At 33.0% G+C, this 19,452-nt stretch overlaps 1 protein-coding gene and 1 long non-coding RNA gene across 2 annotated transcripts; one reads left to right on the top strand and one right to left on the bottom strand.

The window, feature by feature from the left end:
• Positions 1-7,193: 7,193 nt before the first annotated feature.
• Positions 7,194-13,035, top strand: LOC139512458 (uncharacterized MFS-type transporter YhjX-like). The gene is made up of 4 exons (XM_071300070.1): positions 7,194-7,314; positions 9,750-9,912; positions 10,904-11,110; positions 11,937-13,035. The coding sequence occupies exons 1-4, from the start codon at positions 7,312-7,314 to the stop codon at positions 13,031-13,033; spliced, it is 1,470 nt and encodes a 489-aa protein (XP_071156171.1). The 5' UTR covers positions 7,194-7,311; the 3' UTR covers positions 13,034-13,035.
• A 1,100-nt stretch (positions 13,036-14,135) lies between these two features.
• Positions 14,136-18,940, bottom strand: LOC139512457 (uncharacterized). Its single transcript, XR_011662268.1, has 3 exons — positions 18,641-18,940; positions 15,088-15,234; positions 14,136-14,317 (listed from the first exon to the last, which is right to left on the bottom strand). It is a non-coding gene; the product is annotated as an uncharacterized lncRNA (long non-coding RNA).
• Positions 18,941-19,452: the final 512 nt, after the last annotated feature.

Below are 19,452 nucleotides of genomic sequence, written 5' to 3'. Positions count from 1 at the left end.
CTCGGCACAGCCTCGCATATCCCCGTTTCTTAGCCTCATCCTTATATCGTTGATATGTCAAGTCAATGCACTATTATTGTCTATTTATACTGCACTCGTTCTATTTGAGCAGTAAAAATGCGTTGACCGTATATTTCTATGTCATATACAGTCGCTGACCTGATATCACTTTTTCTCATGAATATTTAAATAGAAATTGCCGAAATTGTAATTAATTATTCATACGACCTATTCAACCTGTTATTGTTTCCAAAGTATACAACGATTCAAACTTATTTCTTTTGCAATTTTTAGAAAAAAAAACATATTTCACTTGTTAATATTTTCGGTTTGCAAACTATATATCTTTATGTTTTATGCTTATTGTTAATATTTTAGTTCATTCTCAAACAAACTTGTTCATCATCGATTGCAGGTTTCAACAGGTAGATGTACATTTCATTGTGCTGTACATTTCTCCGCCTGCGTGATATGAGGCCTTTTTATAAAAGGGGGAATTTCTCAATATTTAAATCAAATAATAACATACACACTAAACATTAATTGAAAAAGTACTCTTTTAGATTGCAGTATAAAGACAATAATAGTGCATTGACTTGACATATCAACGATATAAGGATTCGGCCCGAAACGGGGAAATTGCTCGGCACAGCCTCGCATTTCCCCGTTTCTAAGCCTCATCCTTATATCGTTGATATGTCAAGTCAATGCACTATTATTGTCTATTTATCTTACCTCCTATACATTTCTAGGAATATGATTGATTAAAAGCGTCCGCGTGGAGACCGTGTAAATTCAATATTAGGTAAGTAGGGAGGCGGGGCTCATTTCATACACGGTTAGTAGTGGTGTTACGTCCCTTTATAAAAACAAATAGGTACTGAGAAAAAACCTTAAAGGTTTCAACAGACGGAGAAATCGATGATGAAGATTGAAATAAATTCATCAAACACATCTAAACTTAACAAGTTGTTATTGTTGGCATCTGTTTTGTACGATATTAGGTTAGTAGGGAGGTGGGGTTTATTTCAATACACGGTTAGCAGTGAAGTTACGACTTTGGCACATTTTGATTATTTAAAAGTATTGAAAGTTCTGATTATATTGTTATATCAAGGTTGTTAATAATAAATAGTTATTGTTTACAGTATTATTTTTTTTAGTGCATACCAATTGAAGAAGGTTCTTAAAATTGAACACTTGAACACTTTAATATAGCAATAAGAAGATGCGTCATGATAGCAAACGAGACAGCTCTAGTCTAAATTCAACAAATAAAGATAGTCAGTAAGATAAATTCGTTACAAAGTGTGCTAGTGATTCGCTCTCATCCCATATGAAATTTACTGACCCCGTATATATCATATTAGGTCACTAACACACTATGTATCTAATAATAGACGGGTGGGTATACCTCACTCTGACATGATTTAACTTCATATCAAAAGAAATCATGAACTTGTTCGATGTAAAGAAGAAACCTGTACCGAATTTTCAATACAGAAAAAAAAAACGCAACGATTAATATTTATTTGAAATAATTTTTATGATGGTTATTTACTCGCTTGGTCGTGGGTCACGACTCAACGAATCATAGATAATTACTACAAAAAAGACGGACGGATTGAACAGCAGAATTCGGGAGAAAGGAAGAAAGACCATTCACAATTTGTCTTAAATTAAATTATTTAATTTAAATTAAATTTAAATTAAATAAAAAAAAAATAAACCTTTCAAATATAGAGTTCATACGATACAAATATTCCCTGTGGACACCTCCCCCCTTTTATTTGTGCTCTCTATTTTCAACCCTCGAATTAAGCTTTCGAATCTTAATTAAAATTAAAACCTTGCTTTCTAACCAATCTATTCATGTACCGGACCGGCAACTTTCTTTATTTAATACGAAAATCTACAGTGCCGTTATACACATGCATGTTGTTTGCTTGAAGTCCCCGCCCGAAAAGAAAGAAATAGCGCAACTCCAAGATAGTATACTCCAAGATAGTATATTCCGGCATGCATCACGTGATTTTTACCACGTGGAGCTTACATTTGAATAAATACCGAATATGGAAAGTGAAACTACAATTCAAAACATAAAGTCCGAAGGCAGAAATAAGAAAAAGAAGTTTTTTTTTGGCAAAGGGTGCCGGTAAATTCTCTCTGTGTTCAAAATATACATGAAATATTTGCCACTGCCCCTTTTCTGTTCTATGAATTCTAACCCTGAATTTTCTATCTGTTACTCCATGCCAAGAAATCCTCGCTAAAAATTCCAGTCGACCTCCTACGGCAATCATTAGTAGCTAAAGATTTGATTTCATTCAAGAAATTAATTTATGACCTTCATGTACGTGTCGCTTAGAACACGGCCATATACCAAATGGTCAATATTAATCATCCATGTAATTTACTCTATGGGGTGTATGCAGAATTTCAACGGAGGCAATTTTTTGGCATGTCTTGATTAACTACAATGTAGGAGCTAAACACACGCTTCATGTAAAGCGCACCATGGCACTTGAATTGCCTCAACGTAAGCTTCTCCAATGGTTATTGTACAGAGTTATGGCCCTTCCAATCATTCATTTCATTTGAAAATGTTATACTGTGCATATTTTAAGATTTTTTTTTAGAACTGGCATAAAAATAAATATTAATAAATTTTGTTTTGCAGTAATTTAACATGAATTTTAATGCAAGAAACGATTGTGAAATAAGTTAGCAAAGCTCAGAGTAAATAAATAGTTTTAACTTGGTTCTATTGCATCTACTACTTGTAAATATACAAAACTGTAACAATTGATGGGTTACACGGTGGTAGTATATACAGTCTCACCATTTTTTACACCGTCTTTCGACAGACTTTATGTCCTAAAGAGGGATTTTAACGATGAAATATAACTCTCCATACCTCAAGTAACTCAAATATATATTATAAATCAAATATGAGAATTTGAGTAAAATCTGTCAACATGAATTTTACAGATTGTGGCCCATTTAGCACAGGCACTTGTCTCAGAAAAAAATTCCTATATACCGTTATAGGATATTTTTTTTCTGAGACAAGTGCCTGTGTCTTTTAATTATTTTAAACTATACGTATAGCTTCTCCGAGACTTGAAGATTGAAAATAAATATGGAAGAAATTAAACTCACTGTCATAATTGTCTTATGCAGACCAATTAATTAAAAGACCGATAATTACAACCGATTTCAATTAGTGTGTAGCTAAAGGTCATCTCTTGGTTAGCTTGCTTGCTAGCTGAACCGTGAAGTCATTGTAAGTTATAATAACCTCCTTTCGAAGTAGCCTAGTCCTACAGACAGATAGATTGGTCATCTGTCGGACTAGTCTACTCTGAAAGGAGGGTAGTTTACCTAAACTACCAATTACTTCACGGTTCAGCTAGCAAGCAACCTTACCAAAGAGATTACCTTTACCTACACACTCATCGAAATCGGGTGTAAAAGGATAGTTAATTGGTTTCAAAGACAATGCTTAAGTTCTATCTTTTGGCCTTGGAACTTTTTCTTAGACTTTTGAAATTAAAAAATCATCTTGCTTCACTTATATGTTGGGGTTTACCATTATTATTTGCATGATGCCATAGTTATGTACTTTCAATCTAAAATTTTAAAAACACTAATTGCAGAACATTCCGTGTATAATGAATTGAATACGCTTGGCAGATTGTTTTCATTTGAATAAACATTGTCAACAAGCCTTGCCTCGGTTGACACTCTTTTCTCGGGGTAACAATCTGCTCTATCATACTCTCAGCTATGTTTTATTTATATAATATATTCTTCATTAATTCTTTTTTTAACAAACACATCGTCATATTAATAATCCCAGACAATAACTTTCATATGTTAAGTATATTCCTTTCTAAATATAGAAATTAGAATATAATGACCCTTTAGTGTTAGAAACAGTTGTTAACCGTACGCATTACTTTGTAATCTAATTCGACTTAGTCATTCAAGGAAAACAATCCACACATAATGATATAAATTGGAGATGTTCTCAAAATTGTTGATTTTCATAAACTAAGAACAAAAGTGAAATAAAAGATTTTTTTTCTTAAAGAGTATAGATTTAATCCTAATAATTGTTTATAAACTTTCTCACATTTTACATTCTAGGAGGGAGGTTGTAAAATTTTGAAATCACAGGTGAGATTTTCTCTTTTCCGAGGTAAAATTTTTGTACGTGACTTAGACATTAAGAAATGTAAGACAACAGCGTAAAATTAAATCTTGAGTGAAAACAAAATACCATCTAGTACCGATAAAAGATTATATAAAGAGGCACCGATTACTTTGAACAAGAAAAGTAGCCGGTCATATTAAATGTTTCAGCCTATCAACCAATTATGACCAACCACGAATACACGAAACCATAATTTACATCCATTGTCTATAAAGATAATTAAATCACAAAGACAAACTTATTACATTGTAGTTAAGGTTATCTTACCAATGTTGAAATGAGAACTTTGAATATAGTTTACATTGACACAAATATCGATTTTGTCATAAGAAAATTAAAACATAACTATAAATGTGTATTCTTTTCAAACGGGACGTATAAATACAAATATTTTTTTCAAAATAGAGCTTTTAAAACTCCTAACTATCCTACTGCCTGTCGATACTTTTGTTTTTGGCATTGCACAAGTCGTGTTTTATTTATGTAACTGTTCGAAATAATACAATTATGAGTTAAACAATTTTAATGACGAAAGTCAGTAAATTTGAGATCACCTGGTTAAAAGGACCAGTATGAATATAAGCTATAAAATAATTGTCATTTTTGGCGTCTGTGGTCTTTTATCGTCTGTCGTCCGTTGAATTTTAAAATGTGCTCATTTCTGAAATGAGAAATATGGATGACCCTGCTAAGGACCTGATAATATACACGGTTATAAAAAAGACAAACACCCCCGAAAAAGTAGCAAAGATAAAAAAAAAAAAAAAAAAAAAAAATGATCAGCAACACGCTTAGTTAGTAATATGCAACAATTACATCACAGGTATGAACGTCAAGAAAGTTTGGCGTGGCAAATGTATGGATAACGTAGACCACAAATTTTACCTGCTAATTTATTACAATTGATTCCTTGAATATGTCCCACTTTATAAAAAAGAAACCTGGAAACTATCACAATCGTAAAAAGAACATTTGAACTTTGATTGGATGTTCGCAACATCAAAACCTTTGACCGTGGCATTCCTGAAACGATGACAGCAATTTAAACAAACAAACAGAAAGAAAAAAAATAGTTGAAATTTATTAAATAGTCAAAGATAATTAAAGAAACTAGTAAAATACCATTTTTTGATTTTTGGTGTTTTAACGCCACTTTTGAGCACTGCATTTAGGCTATTTCGTGGCGGCCAGTTTTTATTGGTGGAGGAAGCCGGAGTGCCCAGAGAGAACATCGACCTTCGATAGGAAAACTGGCAGTCCTAGTCATTTAAGATTAGAGTCGAGTGCACCTGCACGAGCGGGGATCGAACGCACAATCTCAGTGTTGACTGGCTAATGATGACAGTAACTACTAAGACCACTCGGCCACCGAGGCCCCTACTATTTTTGATAACTTACCTTTGTGTTAAAGGGGCGAAATACGTCGACTTTGTTTGCCCCTAAAACAAGAAAGAATAAAACACACACGGTTTTCATTCAAAAGCATGGAATTTATACAAAAATCCATGATATCAATATAACGAGTTGGACTCACTCATTATTTCAGTAGTACATATACATAGTTACTTAAATTATGCAGAAGGGTTTTATTAGAGAACAGTAGTATTGAAATACAATTTATTCTTATAACAATAACGTTCTCTGTGAAAAAAATATTCAATCAAAACGCAGTACTTAATATAAAAAAAAGAAGATGTGGTGATTGCAAATGACAACTCTCCACAAGAGATCAATAAACAACTATATGTCACCGTACGACCTTCAACGATGAGCAAATCCCGTACTGCGTAGTAAAGGCCCCGAAATGACAAATGTAAAACAATTGAGAAAAATAACGACCTAATTTATGTACAAAAAATGAACAAATTTAAAAACAATTATGTAAAAAATCAACAAAATTTATGACAACAACTTAATTACAAGCTTCTAAATTGTGACAGGCACATACATCATCCGAATGTGGCGGGGTTAAACATGTTATCTGGATCCCAACCCTCCCCTAACCTGAGACAGTGATGTAACGGTATAATATAAGAACAAACTATAAAAATCAGTTGAAAAAGGCTTAACTCATTAGTTTGATACAAATAGAAATGCATCTAAGACAATCGTTTAAGTTTGGACATACATGTACGGGCATGGATAAATGTGTATGGCTAATAACTTATCACATCTAGATTCTGATTGATTGCTTTATGACGCGGCTGAGAAACAGCAATAGCTATTGGCTTAAATGAGATCAAGAATTTCACTTTTCTCGTCTCAGATGCCGGAGAATTGACTATGTGTATTTCAATTCCGATCAACTTTTATTAATTCATGTTTGTTTTTATTGTTCATATATTGCACACTGAAATTCAATATTGAAATATCCATTATCAATACGTGTTTATTTGCTTCGTTAATCTGCAATATGCACGATTTGTTTTGCTAAACAATGTTCCTATACAATGTTTACAAAATGCATGTTATCTGTATTTTACAACTTCTGCCAATCTAGGCACAGTCACCTTGAGCGTCGTGTCTTTTTGTAAATGTTTTAATTTTCAACAAGTAACGTGAAAAAAATGTGATTTTTCAATGCTAAGACATCCATTTTATATTAGTCAATATCTGAAAATACCATATTTCCAATACTTATCAACAACCACGTGCAAACATATGACAAGTTAAAGTAGGATAGATCGAAGCAGCCCCATATGGCAAAATTATGGGTACTTTGCTAATTTGCATAGCGGTCATTTTGCCTTATCATGACGGCAGCCATTACAATAGGATTATACATGCCCCTTAAATAATAAGCATAATTTATCTTTTCAATCTACAACTAAGGGAAGCAATTTAATAAAAAGGGTCAAGGTCACGTGGTACAAATCATATGAATAAAGTACCTTGGATTTTTCCATATGCTCAGCTTTTTAGAAAGCTCAAACTTGTGATATATTTTTATCTGCAATGTACTTAGCAAATTGAAGATTATTTTGTTGAATCATACGATAAACTGTATCACATGTGTTAATGATTGGGTTAACAATACATACAAGGTATATCTATATTGTTTTCAATAAGGTTGTTACTACAATGAATATTACATGGTGAGTTTTTTTTTAATTGAAAGGTTGACGGGATAGTGCGAAACAGTCACTGTTCGTTAGCTTCGTCCTTTTTTTCGAGAGGTTTGGGAGGGGTGAGATATTTTTCAATTATTATCGTAAAGAATGTTGAGATTAGAATGACTGTAATTACACTGTCGTATGCTCCATATCTCATTTTGTTCATGCTGAAAAAAAAACGATTGTAAAGTCCATTACTAATTATGTTTTATTATATTTTTATACATATGTTTCTTATTGCCGATTTTTTTTTTTATGTTATTTAAACATTTGAACATTAAGTAATCAATAAATTAATAAATTTTATAAAATCTCTCTGATAAATAAAAAATACAGAAATAATGAACGGTTTTTGTTATGTATCTTCAGAAATTATATATGTAGGTAATGCAAGTCTCCATTTCATTTGTCATATTTCTATAGCCACTGTCTTCCTAAATAGATACATAGATCGAGAAATAATATTAGAACAAAATAGCAATTACATGTTTTTTTTTCAAAAACGTTTTATACCTTGTGTTTTTGAATACAGAACCAAAAACTACTGATGTGACATTTGCACAAATCAAACTCTCTCGATTTTGACATACGTTACTGTGACTAGAATACATGTTTAAAAATCAAAAGTTTATGCTTGCTGCTGTTTTACATGTACTTGTTTATTTTCAGCTGACACTTGACATTTTCCGATATAATTAAAACAAAATGCAAACTCTTAACTGATAGAATCATATATAATAGTAAAAACGCATCGATCTCAAGTAGCAGAACACACCTTTCTGGAATAATCCTTTAGTACGCTCAAGATCAGTCGTTTTAAAAACCAAATCCATGGACATAAAATATGTCAGTATTTAAGAATCTAAAGTAGATATATAAAGATTTGTGATCGAATGCAGATTCGGATTTAGGGAAAGAAGGGGGGTCGGGCCCTCCTTTTGTGGGAACAATTTGGTTGATTATATAAGGAATCACTGAAGCATGACTGGAGCGGGTCCCCTTCTTATAAACATTTCTGGATCCTCCACTGGAATGTGCTTTTTATAAATGCAACATGAAATTGGAAATTTAAAATTATTTCATGTAATTTAAAACACTATACATTGTTAATAAGTTATCTGGCTAAATTCAAAAATTAAGATGCTTTAAAAGAATACCACTTGTGCAGATTGCATAACCATTGTCTCAGGGACTTAATTTTCGGCTCTCCCTTGACATCATTTGCGAGTGTGGTCTTGAAAAACGATAATAATCCGTCGGAAGGGGCGATAAATGGCTGACCCGTGTTAAGAGAGAGCAATATATCTTGCACGTTATAGATACCCTTATAGATTTCGAAAAAGAGCAGGCTAATGCCACTACAAGGCATCAATTGCACCCGCAAGGTGGAAAGGGATTTATATTAATTATAAATATGAGTGCCAATCAGACAATTCCTCATTTAATTCAAACAAAATATACAAGTTGTACATTGAGGCCAAAGATCAAGCTCACATGAATTTCTATTGCCACTAGACTCACCATCTTATGACAATACATCTGCATGCCACATATTCAGAAGCAAGGTCAATTGAAAATTATATTTTGAGGTCAAGGTAATATACACACTGTATCCCGATGACACACCTAACGTGCATAGGTCAAGAGTCAAAAAGTCATATTCTGGTCAATAGCTCCATGTCAAAAATATACACAGCAGTCATGCACGAAAGTTCATCATGGTACACGTAACCATGCATGTCTTATGTCATGATGCACTACACATGCCAAAATAAATACAGAAAACCTAGGTCAGACATATAACTAAACTCAAATGGAACGGTACTTGTATTGCAGGTCACTACAATTGCCTTCAAAATAGAACATAAACTCTCCCAACACTGCAAAATTAAAACCGTCTTTCACAAAAGTTTAACAGGATTCTTTGCAACGATTATCTTACCACTATCAATTGAGAATCGAGTCGTGCAGTTATGTCAATAGATTAAAACGGTAAGCACTAAAAACTAGGGTTTACCATTAATTTCGAACCTAACCACGTGATAGTTCTATGGTAAACTGATGAAAACACATGATACAGTCATGAAATTTAATATTTGTAATAGTACGACCAGAACAATACAAGACAGAGTTGTAAACAAATGAAAGTAATGATATACACACAAATTTTTAATCACAATGCACAAATAAGGAACCATTGTTTTGATTCAATTTATTTATCTAAAATGTACGCTTGCGTTACACAATGGAAATTAGCGCTATATATTTATATAAACGATCAAATTTGTAAATTATAAATAAATATGTTTAAACTAAGCATTCTCTCTTTTGTCACGTAATGTTGTTATCAAATTGCACTTATTTTTTTATTACGGAAAATCTACATGTCACATTGTTTACAAATACCATTGTTTTAGATGAGTTTAGTCAACAAAGACAAATCTCCAAGATTGTTCCAGTTTATGAGGTATTTTGGACTGTTCGTCGGCTGTATGGCAAAGTTTGTTTCTGGGTCAATATTTACGTTCAATGTTTACCAGGGAGATATTAAGTCATTGTTCAATTATACACAGACAGAAGGTACATATGAAATACATATATTTAGGACAAGAAATAATTACCTACACATTCATTGAAATCGGCTGTAAATCGAACCAATAACAGTTATTACATGCAAGGTTCCAGAAATTCCTTTCAGTAACATCACTGTATTTTAGAAAATGCCTTTGTTACACTACAGGAGCTAAATGTATTTAAAACAAGCAACTAGTTTAAAATGTACAGACGAAAAGTATGTTATATAATTGCAAATACTCTTGTAAAAAAGGTCTTTGGAACAATTAAAATTTAGTGTTCTCAGTTAATTTAGTTTTTTGTGTTCCGTTAAATTGTTCCTTTTAAAATTATTACACGATGATGACTGCTGTACCCATATTTTGACTATTTTATTTATTATGTCTGTTTAGTTCACGCATTATTGCAAATATAACAGAATTTGATGAGACTGTCATCAAAGTGAGAAGTTTAGCGCCTTAAAACCAGGTTTAATCCACCATTTTTCTACATTTGAAAATTCCTGTACCAAGTCAGGAATATGACAGTTCTTGTCCATTCGTTTTTGATGTGTTTTGTCATTTGATTTTGCCATGTGATTATTGACTTTCCGATTGGATTTTCCTCTGAGTTCAGTATTTTTGTGATTTTACTTAAACATCTACAAAATTCTTATCATAATTACTGTATCGCTCCGGTCCAGATTAAGTGGACTCATAAACAAGGACGAATCGAGAGTATTAAAACAGTAACATATAAAATAGACAATTCTTATACTGCTTTTTACAAATTTTTATTGAATATTATATTATGACAGATCATTTTGTATCATTCCACCACACCCTAACAGAAAGATAGCCCTTCCTTATGTGGATAAAGGTCGACAGATTTGTGCATTGCCGAAACGAAAAATCCAATGTTCACTAGATTTCGATTCCATCTCGAGATGTTATTGTCTAAAGGCAATTTTATGTTTCTTACATGCAAAACATTCATAACTTGAAATGTTTAATTTCAGTGGAACTACAGTCTTCCCTTTTAAATCTTGGATTAGGGATAGGTTTTATTCCTGGTGTTTTGTATGACAAATTTGGTCCATTTTGGACATCAGCTGCAGGTCTTATAGTGTCTGTTGGATCCTACATGCTTCTATGGAGTACTACAAAGTTTGTGCCTTTTTACAAAAACAACAGCTGGTTAATGGGGATTTACTTTTTACTGTGCGGTATGTATGTAATAGTTTTTAAAATTATTTTAAAACACTTGGTGACATTATTAACAAGAAAGAATAGCTGTTTGTTGTAGTTATATCCATCAATCATTTTATTTGATGTGAAAATATTTTGATATTTGCTGTAACCCGTAAATTGTATGTTGCTGTTAGACTTGGGATGTATTATGCATTTACACTCATTATATAGATACGCTGTCAAGATATCATATCAATTTATTATACACATTTCACCATGCAAGCCAAGCCTGTTTTTTTAACATGACAGTGCATATGGTAACAGTCAGCATAAAGACATGTAATCCTACACGGACACATTATTTTTACTCCGTTCTACAAATACCGCGTGTTTCGCGTTAAAAGCAAATACCATATTACAAGTCTAACAGCAACATACAATTTACGGGTTACAGCAAAATGCCACGAGTGTGTAGATGAAGGTAATTTGTTTGGTTAGCTTACTTGTTCGCTGAACTGTGGAGTCATTGTTAAGTTAGTTATGCTACCTTACTTTAAAAGTAGACTACTCCGAGAGATAACCAATCTATTTGTCTGTAGGACTAGACTGCTCCGAAAAGAGAGTAGTATACCTAACTTAATAATTATTTAACGGTTCAGCTAGCAATGAGTACGATAAATCTAATAAGACAAAGATAGTTTTGAGTATGACTCTAAAAGGGCTATAAGCAAAATTCAGTAGTGTTATTTCTTGTTTCTCATCAGTATTATCAAATAAAAAGCATAGCCTCAATTTGAATTACTTGTGAAATACCTTTCTTCTAAGAATCAACATTTGCCTTAACTTGACTCTTTTTTTCAGGTTTAGGATCTGCATTTACTTACATGGTCGCACTGAACACAAATATTATGAATTTTGATAAAAAGTATCGTGGAACAATCGTTGGACTACTAAATTCATTCATTGCTGGTAGTCCGTCTGTCTTTGTACAGATATATCTGCATGTATTGACAGGATCTGGAGGAACAAAGTATGCTAATTTTCTTGTGTTTTTTGCGATCTTGTTCGCTGTTGTTGGCATAATGTGTATGCTTTTTCTCCGTATATATACGGACGATTTTCAAGACGACACCGTCAAAATTATTCCGGATAATGAAAGTATAAATGGAACTAATACAGTAGATACTTGTCGTAAAGAAAGTCAAAATGGGACGGAGATGAATTCTATCTCAACGTCTCAAGATACAAGTTTATCTTGCTTTTCAAACAACAATGACGAACTAAGTGATAAAGATTCCATGAGTTTAAGACAAATCGTCTGTAATCTTGATTACCATTTATTTTCTTGGATGTTCGTGTTTGCTGCTGCTATAGGTTTAGTTTTCCTCAATAATTTGACAACAATATCAAAGTCTGTTCGTTTAAGTCAACACGACAGTGTACTTCTAATTCTTATTCCTATTAGTAATGCTATCGTTAGTTTTTCTTTAGGATTTTTATCAGACGTGTTAAAAGACAAGATTCCACGAATGACACTTTTATTAGCTTCTTGTGTTTTGTTCACAGTTAGTGTATTGCTTGCCATTTTGAAAGGATCTGCCTTTGGGGTGCTCGTAATTTCTACAATATTGTGTGGAGCTAGTACTGGAATAATTTGGACGCTTTCACCCACCGTGATGAGTGAACGTTTTTGTCTGCAAAACATTGGAAGAAACTGGGGCATGACTATTCTTTTAGCCGCAGTTGTTGGTTTCGGAATCCAAGAAATTTTCGGTCATTTGTATGATCATCAGTTAGCACATGCGCAAGGTGGAAATTGTTTTGGACTATTATGCGTTAGGGGAGGTCTTATAGCAGGTCTTGTTTCTGGTATTTTATCCGTACTTGTTTGTATCGTTTATATGACAAAACGTAGAATTCAGAGATTTTTAGCCCAGAGACGAAGTACCGAATCATAAGCAAACTAACAAAAAAACAAAATTTACAATAGAGAAAAATACATTTTTTGTTTCTATGGGTAAAATATATAAACGTTTCACCCTGTTTGTTATCCATTATACATGTAAAAGAGAGGCGAAAGATACCAGAAGAACAAACGCATAAGTTTAGAATAATCCGACAACGCCATGACTGAAAAGGAAAAAAAATAGACAAATAATAGTACACAAAACACAACATAGAAACTAAAGACTGAGCAACACGCACCCCTTCAAAAACGGGAGCGATCTCTGGTGCTCTAGGCAGATTCTGCTCCACATGTGGTAATTTTGTTTTTTTACATGAAAATGCGTAACAATTACATGATACGAATTATAGTATGAAAGTAATTTAAAATTAATTTTGCATTTACATTTAAAGATTTCATAAATTCATCAAAAAAAGTAGATCACCAAAACGCTACATATTCTTTTAATACATAATCCCATCATGATCAATTTGTTTAAAAGAAGGAATTTAGTTAGTACTATTACAATATTAAAGTATTACATTGTCGTCGATTCAATATGCGTGCAGATTCTTAATGAGAGGTATCATGAAATAATGTATACATAAATTATCTATTTTTAAAATTACTTTTACATTATTCGTCATTGTGCATTGTATTATGAAAACGATTATAGCTCAATTGTCTTACAATTTTGTAAAAACAAAATGAAAATGTGCTGTAAGATAAAACACATTGGTGCGGAAACCGGTACGTGTTATGGGGACTTGATTTATTATTGTTTAACTAGAAAAGAGAAAAAAATCCCCATGACACGTACCGGTTTCCGTACATTGAATTTGTTGCAACTTGTTACAATGAATGACATAATATGCATGGATATAATAAACCAGTGTACTGTTAGAATCTGTGATAAAAGAACATATGAACTAATTTTGCATCCCAATCTTACTAATTTTGATAGGGTTATTATTCAATGTTCAACTTAGTGTATTGTTGACCACTATGAAAGGACCTGCCTTTAAATTGTTGCTATTTCTGTAATATTGTTATCATCTTAATAAACATAAGAGCTCAAACGAAGTACAGAATTTCTACTTCAAATGATTTTTTTCCACCCGTAATAATGTTCGTTTTACCAAAAGCTACTTTGTGGCATCCAAAACGAAAAAGTTTCCACTCAGCACTAAAAATATTGCCGCCACAATGATCATACCAAAGGCAAAATCCATGTTCGTTTGTATAATTGCTGGAGCGGCCGATGCAAATATGATAAAGCCAAGCATGACAAAAAAGCCTGAAAAGAGAATGTAAAATGAAACACTAACTTTGCAGGGAGACAAGTGGATGTCATATCTTAACTTCAGCTACTGATGTGCTGTTAAAGTATATTATCTGAATAATCACTGACAAAATCTATAACTTTATATCTGAGGTAGAAATTAAAGATTCTTTAGCTAATACCTTTCTTTGAAATTATACAATATAAATAGATCGATTAGAAACAAAAACTACCGGTATTATTTTCCAAAACTGAATAGGCACTTTAGAAGTAGTTGGTTATATAAATGCATATACTGCTTGTCTCATTCGTTCAATTTAATGGTGAAATATATTTTCTAAATATAGGGAAAAAATATAATTATTGGTGTCAATGATATAAATATAGAGGCCGTCTGAAGCCCGACTTCGGTTACGTGATTTTTCTTGAAGCGTTGAATAAAATTGAGAATAGAAACTGATAATGTGTCAAAGAGATAGCAACTCGACCAAAGAGCAGACATCAGCCGAAGGTCACCAATGGGTGGTCAATGCAGTGAGAAACTCCCGCACCCGATTGATGGACTTGGGCTCTTGTGTACTCTTTTTTTGGGTTGTTGTCCCTTTGACACATTCCCTGTTTACATTCTCAGTTGTATGTAGACATCTGTCTATAATTGTTGAAGATAGTAGTTGCTATATTAGCATCTAGATGTCTCTTCCGGTTATTTAGTGTTGATCTGTTGTTGTCTCATTGGATTGTACCCCCTCCCCCACCCGCTCTAATTTTCCTTGATAGATACTTACAGCTGGTGAATAAAAGTCCAATAATTATCCATGTGTATTTGTCCGTTTTGTTTTCAAAACGACATAATTTGGCGGTAAAGATGGCTGCTGTCACAAGAAGGATGAGAAACCCGAATATTTCAAATGTCTGAGTAGCTTCCATCCATGCTACAATAACATTAGAATACAACATCATCCAGTATAGTTAAAAGGTTTCAATTACTAGAGTACGTAGTTATATGAAATGGAAAAATTAAACATGAAGTAGTCACAACGAACTGTAATGAATATGCTTTGAAGAAGAAATAAACATATCGTATCAAAATCATTCATATTTCGAAAAAAAAATGTGAAAACCTATGTATAATATCTACTGTTTGAGGTGTGAAAAGTATCCCAACTGTCACCAACTATGGTCGCCTTTGTAAAAAGAGAAAAATGGTGGGGGAGGGGGTAGCAATATCATTATATCGTTAGAATATTACCGTTTCCGTTACTAGAAATATAAAATTTAACAAGATATTAGATACAATTTGGAAAATTCCACAAAGGACCAATTGCAAACACACCTTTAAGGAAGAAATACAAATATAGTTACATATGACAATAATGAATTTCACGATATTCACCACTGCTATTAAAATATAAAATTGACAAAACCTTCGTTTTACAAATTCGTAAAAAAGATCAATAACTATAGGAATTTACGTAAACGGAAAAGCTATGATTTCTTCAAAAAATGTCGCTGATGACCCTTTACAGCAAATGTTACTTAGTATGGAAAATTCAATAAAAAATGCAAAAAACTAATTGCTTAGGGTAAATCTATATTGATTATCGACTCCTAGGAGTCGATATTAAGAATTGAACGATGGACAGTCAGTGCGTGAATTTTTCTTGCTACCTGATTAGAAGATATTACGAGACGTGAATAATCAAAGTTTATTGATTGGTTAGGACAATCCAAACCTAGTAAATGTCCCTCAATCCCGTAGAGTATCGGATTTGTCCTCTCTATTTTAGCAATTAGATTTTGCCTGGTCATTAATCATGCATATTCATGATATTGGTACACAGTTAACTTTTATCTATAAATAGTCGAATCTTCTGGAGTTTCGTAAACAACAACGTTAAACGATATATACTACTTCATAACGTGTGACCTCACGTGTGTGGTAAAATTTGTTGATTGATGCACGTGGCTATTCTAGTAAATGAATAAATCTACAAAACGAGAGCACTTTCCATTTTCATCAGCTAAGAGTCGACTTAGCCCTTTTTGAAAGGCTAATGCTTGTTAAGAAACTCCTGTCATTGTTTATGCCCGCGTCACACTGTCCCGATTTTTATATACGATGGACACCCGAATGCGAAAATTGTGAGTTCGTACGAAGTTGGTCCCGATCTCGTTAAAATACCAAAAAGTGACCGAAGCAAGTACGATGAATTACGAAGTCTATACGATGGTGCCGCAATTATATACGATAGCAAAAGATGGACATACAAAGGTTAACCGAAGACGGGTATTTAAGCTTCATATCTCAGCCGAAGCCTACACGATGGATCACGAAGGCTACACGATGGATTACAAAGGCTACACGATGGATTACGATGATGGCGCGATGACCATACGATATCTAAAAGACGTCGTGTACAGCTTACGATGCATTTAAATTATAAAAGATTTTAACCACATTTGGTATATTGTTCCTCCTTGTAATGATCTGACATTTTTTACGTTCAAGGTCAAAGGTCAAGGTCATGCAGATGGACTTTTTTTTTCTTTGAAATAGCATAATACATTGTAGAAAATTGGTTGCTCATTTTTTTACCTGCTGGTTCTAAAGACAATATTAAAGGTATTTCCAGTTACTGAATGTTTTGGTTGATTTCTAAAAAATAGTTTATGTATCAAATATGCATATTCAATTTACCCTTTTCTGCATGTGTCATATACAAATATAGTGTCCATATTTGTCCCAAATATGTTACATACGAGGGAATGCCACGCTCGGCATTACCTTGTTTGAACTGTAAAATGTGTGCACTAGTCTGAATAATCACCCATCATTATGCCCATGTTTACTGATCTATCTTAAAGGTAAGGTAATGGGTTCGTTGATCCCTTTTATTCAAAAAGAGCTCTTTCCAGGAGAATATCATAATAATATAGACAAAAGGAAGGATGTGGGGGAAAGCAACAAATGCGGCAAAATATGACATATAGAAAACAAAATGGTTATGGAGTAAACATTCGTGTGACAACAACTCAGACGATACATAAAAAATCAGAATAATGAAGAATAGAGTTGATTTCCCTAAATACGTGTACCTGCAGTGTTGGTGTACGAGGCGCGTTTATGATTTTCATTATGTTACTTGATATGAAAAATTGACAAAAAATAATATTTTACTTGTAAAAGTAAATCCTGAGCCTGTAATAGCTGCCCTTCTTGTTCCATTTGAATTAATAGAAACAACGCTGTCGCCTTTCTTGTTCTGATAGAATCATATGATATGAGCTCCATGTTTTGTAAACGTCTTTCTTAACTGTCGTATTAGACTGACCAGTGTATATCGCGCATGGCACTTTAAATGTATTTTAGCGCAAAAATTAACTTACATTTAACTGGATTTATTTCCGTCGTAGTTCCATCTTGTCGCATTCGTACTTTTATTTGATGGCAACACGACGGGATTACGAGGTCTTCACGAAGTCGTGTTGCCATCGTAAGACCTTCGGGTAGCTTCGTGATTCATTCGTGTAGACATCGTAATGTCAAAACTGCCCGATGTAAACGATGGAAACACGAATGCAATACGATGTTCAAAGATGCATTCCCGGTGCCATTACGATGGTGAGAATGGTGATACGAACTCAATACGAACCCTCAACATCGGACGCACACCTTCGGGGATTTTTTAACATGTTAAAAAAATTAGAGCCCTTCCCGAAGTTGTCCCCGAAGGCTAGAAAAAGTGACCGATGGTCTACGATGGTTAAAGATGGCACTACGAATAGCCCGATCTGTATACGATCAGTCCCGATTTTGAAAATTTCCATAATCGTGTTGCCATCGGCGTAAAAATCGGGACAGTGTGACTCGGGCATATACCCAAACTTTCACCAAACCTGGTTAGTTATTAACAAAAGTAGAAAAAAAAACCTCAAAGTTGAAAATTTTGAAATACTTAAAGGGGAATAATGTTTTGTGGGAATGTTTTCACTTAGAGCTTACAGAAGCTCTATTCCATAAATATATTTCGTGACATCAGACAGAAGTTTTATCAAGGAATAATGAATTACTTGAGTTCTAGGATATTCCTGTGTGAATCCCTTTCCCTGAATGAAAAAAATTCAAACACGAAATCATGGGAAATAAAAAATAAAACAACCAACAAATGTTGAAAAAAAAAATAACAGCATGCATGTACAATATATCTTTAAAAGATTAATAATAGGATAGAAACTGAATGCGAACAAAGTATACATATAAATTTTAAGCGAAAAATACCAGTGATGTTATCTTGAATTAGGTATTATTTAGAAAGGTTCTGTTTTAAGCTAACTTACAAGACACGTCCCCATCAATTATATCATGACATCCAATATTTTTATCACAGGTTCTCCAAATACCGCCATATATAGTAGTGTTGCCATACTTAGTGTAGCTATACCAGTTTGGTGCAACAAATCCAATGAAATGGAAGAAAAATCCAAACCAAAATAACACGTAAGATACTAGTATATATTCCGGAATATCATATATTTTCGTCATTTTTAACCACCGACAAACACGTCGGAATCTGGTTTCTTCCTTCCATGAACATGATACACCAACAGATCCTGTTACCCTATTCATTCTTTGTATAGAAGGCCACGCCAAATAAATTGTGTGTTTAAATTTTCTGACGTTCTTTAATTATATATTTTGAAAAACGCATTTTTATGCGAGATAGTCAGGTCATACCAATTTCAAGTGTGCACATTATTTTTTAACATAGTATTAACCAAACATTGTCATCATATTGAAAACAGAATACCAGTCGTGATCTGTTTAAAAAGATTTTTGAAAATTTAGAATCATGGGATGAATATTTTAGCTCAATATTTATGAAGTCTTATTTTTAGCTAAAAACTGAAACCATTAGATAAAAGTCTATGAAATCAAAACTTCTTAACAAATTGAAAAATTAACATAAATAAGTAAATTTTATGAATATACTTTCACGTTTTTGAAGACTTCTGTTGAAAACATTCTCATCAAACTATATAACTTGAAAACATTCATAATAAAAAATTATGGAAATTATTTAATTTGCAACAACTTTGTCCGTTTAAAGCAGTAAGACAAATTTAATAATGTATCAATCAAATCAAGTGAG

The sequence above is a fragment of the Mytilus edulis genome, chromosome 2 (assembly GCF_963676685.1).
Source record: "Mytilus edulis chromosome 2, xbMytEdul2.2, whole genome shotgun sequence".
NCBI lineage: Eukaryota > Metazoa > Mollusca > Bivalvia > Mytilida > Mytilidae > Mytilus > Mytilus edulis.
The sequence above is the reverse complement of the archived record's forward strand: the minus strand, read 5'-3'. Positions and strand labels throughout refer to the sequence as shown.

What these genes read in the sequence shown, in the direction of transcription:
- LOC139512458 (XM_071300070.1), top strand. An exon ending in CAATTATACACAGACAGAAG is followed by an intron (nt 9,913 to 10,903) that starts GTACATATGAAA and finishes GTTTAATTTCAG; the next exon opens with TGGAACTACAGTCTTCCCTT. An exon ending in GATTTACTTTTTACTGTGCG is followed by an intron (nt 11,111 to 11,936) that starts GTATGTATGTAA and finishes TCTTTTTTTCAG; the next exon opens with GTTTAGGATCTGCATTTACT.